At 36.3% G+C, this 6,903-nt stretch overlaps 1 protein-coding gene across 1 annotated transcript; it reads left to right on the plus strand.

Moving 5' to 3' along the window:
* LOC133287278 (L10-interacting MYB domain-containing protein-like) lies at window positions 1-654 on the plus strand. The gene is made up of 2 exons (XM_061484849.1): window positions 1-324; window positions 439-654. The coding sequence occupies exons 1-2, from the start codon at window positions 1-3 to the stop codon at window positions 652-654; spliced, it is 540 nt and encodes a 179-aa protein (XP_061340833.1).
* The last annotated feature ends 6,249 nt before the right edge of the window (window positions 655-6,903 follow it).

Here is a 6,903-nt window from a genome sequence, read left to right on the forward strand (position 1 = left end):
ATGGAAACTAATGCTAAAAAAAATGATGCGAAGATCTGGCCTGATTCAATAATTAAGGATTACATTCATATTATGGTTGATGAGGTCACCAAAGGAAATATGCAAAATGGTATTTTTCACACTAGAATATGGAATTCCATAAAATATAAACTGAATTCCATAAGTAATAGGTCTTTTAGTATCAAGCAAATAAAGCAAAAGTTTCATAGACTACGAACTAGGCATCATGAGTTCTCTTTACTCTTGCAATACACTGGATTTGGTTGGGATGCGAAAACCAACACTGTCATGGCTAGTGAAGAAGTTTGGCAGTCTTACATTCGGGTACATTTAATATTTTGTTTGTAAGGTTATGGTTTTACTTAATTGTCATCATTTTAAATATCCTTTGACTATAATACGGTTTACTTATCTTTTGTCAATATTTTACTATTTTAGGTGCATCCAGATGCTGCTCAATTTCAAAAGAAAGGATGTGAACATTACAAGTTATTAGGAATTTTACTTAATAGAAGTACTGCAACCGGAGTACTTTGTCATTCATCTACCCAAGACCCACCAAATACAAATGAAGAACTTGAGCTTGAAAATCAATACCTTAATAATGGTGTTCACGTAGATGTTAATCAAGATAGTTCAGATGATGACTTGTAAACAGTTGAGCAAATCACACGTCGGGGAAAACACAAAATTCAAGCAAGAAAACGTAAGTCTTACAAAGAGTCTAAAACATTTCAAATGGCAGATGCACTTCAAGCATGGGCTGAAGCATCTAAAGCAAAAACAGAAGTTTCTTTTGCAAGAGTAGAGAAATATAGGGCCACTTCTTCAGAATACTCTACAGACTATTACATTACAATGTGTGTGGCCGCCCTTGAAGAGATTGAAGACGGTGCAAATGACATCTACATTAAGGCTTTGAAAAAATTTGTGGAGCCTACTTGGAGAGAAATGTTTCTTGCTATGTCTATTGATAGGAGAAAGGCATGGCTAGATTCAATTGATTAAGAAACTTTGAATGCATGATTGGATGCTTTTGGTCAGATTGGTTGCTTTTGGTTATATTAGATTATGTTGTACTTTGCTACTACTGCGGTTTTAATTTTGGGGCAGCTATGATAGGACTTTAGTTTTTGTTTTGTTTAAACTTTACTATGATCAAATTAGCTTTGCCTTGGCTGTATTTTTTGGTTTGCTCAAGCTTTGGTCTGATCATCTTTGCTAATGTGTATATAGTTATATGCTACTTTTGCTATGTGCTCAAGATTTGGAGCACCAGCAACTATTTAGGTTCATTATAGATGTGTCAAAAACATAGTTCTGTTTAATGGCATTTCCCTAACAGATGTGCTGAGGGATTGGACTGTTATGTTCCATTAATGTATTTTTTATTTTTGTTTGTTGTTTTTGTTTTCCTTTTTTTGTTAAGCAGGATGATTGGTGGCTGACAACTTACTCTGTTGTTCAAAAATGTTATGGGTATTGGTCCCCCAATACTTTAATTCAAATGTACTTTGGAAGTAAGCAATGCATTTGTGGATTTGTTACTGAAGAGAAAAGAAAGCATCCTTTAAGCCTAAATCTTGCATTACTTGCAGAAAGATTGAGAGGAGACGAGGGGAATATGGTTTTTATCAAATCACCCAGAGCTGAGAAGTAATATACTGACATGAGTTAGATATCTCCATAAATATCATTGCGTAGACCATTTTGGGATGTAAATATGACTTGCTTGCTCCTTTTTTTTTGGTAGACATATATCTGGGTATATCTAAAAAGTGAGAGAAATTATGGAAAAAAAAGTGAGAAAGAAGCCTAATGAGAACTAAAGGTTTTGAGGGGATGTTGAATGAGTGACTGCAACTACATTTATATTTTGACTTTAACTTCAAAAAAGGATTCAAAAGTTATTAATGAGGAGTTATTTCAGGATTCAACTACATTTCTTTCTTTTACACTCCCACCCCCACACTCAGTTTTGTTGTGCATTACACTGCACTCAGCTAGCATTGACCTCAAGATTTTGCCACTATCTATGTAACTAGCAAAAATGCTACATTAGCTAGAAAGCACGAATGCAACATTTTGGAAATGGATATGCAAACGCGAGAGTATGAGAATGTGATATTAATAATGTAATGCACATTAATAATATAATTAAGGGAGAATTGAGAATGTGACATTATTAGCAATTGAAAATACAATAACCAAAAAACTTATAATATGATTTATTTTAGTCTTCAAAAAGACTTTATAATTTTTTTACATATGCTTAAAAAAAGTTAACAACAAAAAAATTACTAACCAAACAAGTTTTGTGCTTTTTTGTTTTGAAAACATATTTTTAGAACAAAATTATCAAGCAGATTTTTTTGTTTTTTAATTTTTAAAACTCTTTTTAAAATAAGTTTGCCAAACGAATTTTTTTCTTCTTTTGTTCTAAAAATCAATTTTTAAAAATTATTTTACAAAACAGTTTTAAAAACAAAAAAATCAAAACACAATTAAACACAATCTAACTTTCTGTTCCGCCTCCTCTTTTACTTTTTGGCTCTCTTTCTCCTTTCTCCTCTTTGATCACTCTAGGCAGACCACAAGGTTGGGCGCTGAATTTTGTCTCGGAGAAGGGTCATCAAACGAGATAACAACTTTTTTGGCATTTTTTTTTGTATAAAATATACTTAAATGTCAGAAGTCAGAATTTTTTTCAAAATATCGTGACACCAAATTCACTACAATTGTCATCAAATTTGATTACGTCATGTGACACGTTAAAAAAAACCACAAATGAAAAAACTCGCTACTAATTATAACTAAGTGGCCAAATCTATTAGTATTTCTATTTTCTAGTGACGCATGAAGAAGAGATACAAAATCACTAAACCCTGCAAGGCTGCAACGAATAAAGTATGAACAATCAAGAAAGGTGCATAACTCGTTGCATATTGCAGCAAATATAGCACCGTTAGTCTCTCTCTTCTTTTCTTTCTCTGAACAATATTACAACAGAAGAGTAAAGTATGAGAGAGAGAGAGAGAAAAGTAAATTCATTGAAACTGAAAAGAGGGTAAAATGAAACTTGTGTCTATTCCACACATATACAGACACATTTATATCTACAAGACATGTGGGTTTCCACTAATTACATAACAATGACCTGTCAAATAATAGTTCAAATAACTATAATATTTAATACTCCCCCTCAAGATGGACAGTGGATATCTAACACTGCCATCTTGGCAAAAGAGGAAAAAGATGTGAAGCGGGTAAAGCTTTAGTAAACAGGTCTGCAAGTTGATTATGGGACCGTATGGGCATTAATCTGATACGCCCGGAAGTAACTTGTTCCCGAACAAAATGGCAATTAATCTCGATGTGTTTTGTCCTCTCATGAAAGATAGGATTAGAAGCAATGTGCACAGCCGCTTGGTTATCACAAAACATTAAGGCTGGAGAAGTATGGCTGAAACCAAGATCAACTAGTAACTGTGTGAGCCAGCACACTTCAGCAGCTGTGGCAGCCATGGCCCTATATTCAGCCTCAGCAGAACTTCTTGAAACAGTGGTTTGCTTCTTAGCACGCCATGAAATCAGGGAATCACCAAGGAAAATACAAAAACCAGTCACGGATCTTCGAGAATCATGACATGCTCCCCAATCAGCATCACTAAAAGCTTTCAACTGAAATGATGATGAAGCAGGAAAAAGAAGTCCCTGACCTGGATGAGCTTTGATATACCTGAGAAGCTGATGAACTGCATTTAAATGAGGAGTACGAGGCTGAGAAACAAACTGACTCAATTTATGGACTGCATATGTGATGTCAGGTCTGGATAGAGTCAAATATAATAACTTGCCAATCAACCTTCTATACTGTGAGGCATCTTGCAAAGGATCACCATCTAAACTATTTAGCACCAACTTGGAATCCATAGGAACAGGGGCAGACTTAGCAGCAAGGAAGCCAGTCTCTTCTAATAATTGCAAAGCATAATGACGTTGAGAGAGAACTACTCCCTTCTTTGCACGAGCTATTTCCAGCCCTAAAAAATACTTAAGACATCCCAAGTCTTTAAGCTTAAACTGAGTTTGCAGAAAAGATTTTATAGCCATGATGTTGTTAGAAGAAGGACTGGCTAAAATTATATCATCTACATACACCAAAAGAGCAAGAAAATTGTCACCTGAACCTTTGGTGAATAGAGAATAATCTGATTTGGACTGTGTGAACCCATGAGAAATAAGGACAGTAGAAAACTTAGAATGCCATTGTCTAGAGGCTTGCTTTAAACCATAAATGGCTTTATGCAGTTTGCAAACAGCCTTAGATCCTGTGGGAATTTGTCCAGATTTGTAACCAAGAGGAAGTTGCATATAAACTTCTTCAAAAAGATCCCCATTTAAAAAGGCATTGTTGACATCAAGTTGATGAAGATGCCAATTTTGGGAAGCAACAATCGCGAGCAAAGTTTTAACAGTGACCAACTTTGCAACGGGAGAAAATGTATCAATAAAATCCACTCCTTCTTGTTGTGTATAGCCCTTTGCCACAAGCCGTGCCTTGTGCCTTTCAACGGAGCCATCAGCTTTAAACTTGACTTTATAAATCCATTTACATCCAATTGCATGTTTTCCTGGAGGAAGAGGCACAATAGACCAAGTGTTGTTAGCTTCCATAGCTGAAAGTTCATCTTGCATAGCTGCACGCCAATGTGAAAATTGAACAGCTTCATGATAAAACTGTGGCTCATAGTGAGAAGATATGCTGAGAGCATAATGTTTATGTGAAGGAGACAAAGAATCATATGCAATGACTGAGGATAATGGATAGGGAACCGAATCTGCACTTGGAATGCAATCAGTAATAAGATTGCAGTGAAAGTCACGTAGGTATGTTGGAGGCTTAGAAACTCTTGTAGATCTCCTAGGCTGCTGAAGTGAAGATGTATCTGTAGCTTCAGCTGTTGGAGCAAAATTATGTTGATTAGACAAATCAACTTCATTATTTGAAGTGTTGGAAATAGGAGGTATTGAGCAAACTGTCTCATGAGGGGTACCATCTTGTAAACATGGGTTGGGATCCACCAAAGTGTGAGTAAGACTGCTGTGTGGGAGAACCAAAGTGGGAAATGGATCCACCACTAAAGAATGAGAAGAATCATGGTAAGGAAAAATATCTTCATGAAACACAGCATCACGAGAAATGAAAATTTGCCTCTTGTCTAAATCAAATAACTTGTAGGCTTTCATATCAGGAGGATAGCCTATGAAAATACACCTTCGAGCTCTTGGCTGGAACTTCGACCTGTGTGCTGCTAAAGTGGATGCAAAAGTCAAACAGCCAAATACACGTAAAAGAAAATAATCAACATCCTTACTAAACAGAAGTGAATAAGGAGATTTGTAGTTGAGAAGTGCAGATACAGTCTTGTTAATAAGGAACACTGCTGTAGAAACACAATCTGACCAAAATGATAGAGGAAGTCTGGATTGAAAGTATAGAGCACGTGCCACATTCTAAATGTGTTGATGCTTGCGCTCCACAACTGAGTTTTGTTGAGGAGTCTCAACACAAGATAACTGATGTAGAATTCCATGATCTTGGCAGAAGTCATGGTAAGCTAGTTCTTTAGCATTATCAGATCTAATAGCTTTAATAGGCTTTCCAAATTGTGTGAGCACCATGGTATAGAACTTGGGAAATATAGAGATGGCATCCGATTTGTTCTTGAGAAAATAAACCCATGTAAATCGTGTAGCATCATCCACAAGTGTGAGAAAATATCTAAAACCAGAATATGAAGAGGTGTGCAATGGTCCCCAAATATCAATGTGAATCAAATCAAATGAAGATTGAGACAAATTATTGTGTGAAAAGAAGGGCAAATGTCTCTATTTTGCAAGTGGGCAAATTGAGCAAGGTGTTTTATTATTTGAAAAAGAATCAATACATTTCAATGACTGTTTCATATGAGAAAGACATCTATGTGACAAGTGGCCAAGTCTGTTATGCCATGTATCTATGGAAACAGAATTTACAAGAGCAAAACATGAAACAGAATTATTACAAGTAGAATCAAATATGTATAGGCCTTCAAATCTCTCACCCTTGCCAATCGTCTTCTTGCTGATAATGTCCTGAATGACAAATGATGTAGGTAGAAAAGTGAGCATGAGTCTTAAATCTGAAGTGATTGCACTGACAGATAAAAGATTGAACCGAAAAGATGGAACAAAGAATACATCCTTAAGCAGTATATGTGAAGTAAGTTGGACATCACCAATTAAGAGTACTTCTACAGTCGTGTTATCAGGTAATGTGAGCCTGGAACCATGTGTTGGACGCATGGATATAAAGCAATGTGGATATGCACATATGTGGTGTGAAGCACCAGAATCAACAATCCATAAATGTGGATCGATAATACCACTTGGGAAGGATGTGGAAAACAAAGTACCTGAGTTAGAGGATGCAGAAGCAACAAGTGAATCAGGAAGTGTGACTGTGCTTGCCATATGTGTAGACAAGAGCTGCATAAGCTGAGAACATTTTGTAGGATCTAATCCATGAAGAAAGTTATCCACTGAGTTGGTGGAGACTTGATTCACCGAGACAACATTATACTTTCCTCCAGGTACCTTGGGTTTGGGCTTATATCCTGGTGGATATCCATGGAGTTTATAGCAACGATCCACAGTGTGACCGAGAAGTTTGCAATGGGTGCATAAAGGACGTTCTTTACGTAGTCCTTTAGGAGGAACATCTGATTTCACAGCAAAAGCCATAGTGGCTGCCGGAGTGGAGTAGGACACAGATGATGAACCAACTTGACGTTGTCTTTCCTCTTGAGTCACCAAGGAGAAAACCTTGTTGATAGGTGGAAGAGGATCACTAAGGAGAAT

Source organism: Gastrolobium bilobum, unplaced genomic scaffold (assembly GCF_033153095.1).
Source record: "Gastrolobium bilobum isolate Gb01-03AN ecotype WA unplaced genomic scaffold, APGP_CSIRO_Gbil_v1 utg65883, whole genome shotgun sequence".
NCBI lineage: Eukaryota > Viridiplantae > Streptophyta > Magnoliopsida > Fabales > Fabaceae > Gastrolobium > Gastrolobium bilobum.

Bases quoted from the DNA above. Each gene is read 5' to 3' on its own strand.
- LOC133287278 (XM_061484849.1), top strand. From the start codon at position 1: ATGGAAACTAATGCTAAAAAAAATGATGCGAAGATCTGGCCTGATTCA. The intron at 325-438 runs GTACATTTAATA...TTACTATTTTAG, and splicing joins TTTGGCAGTCTTACATTCGG to GTGCATCCAGATGCTGCTCA.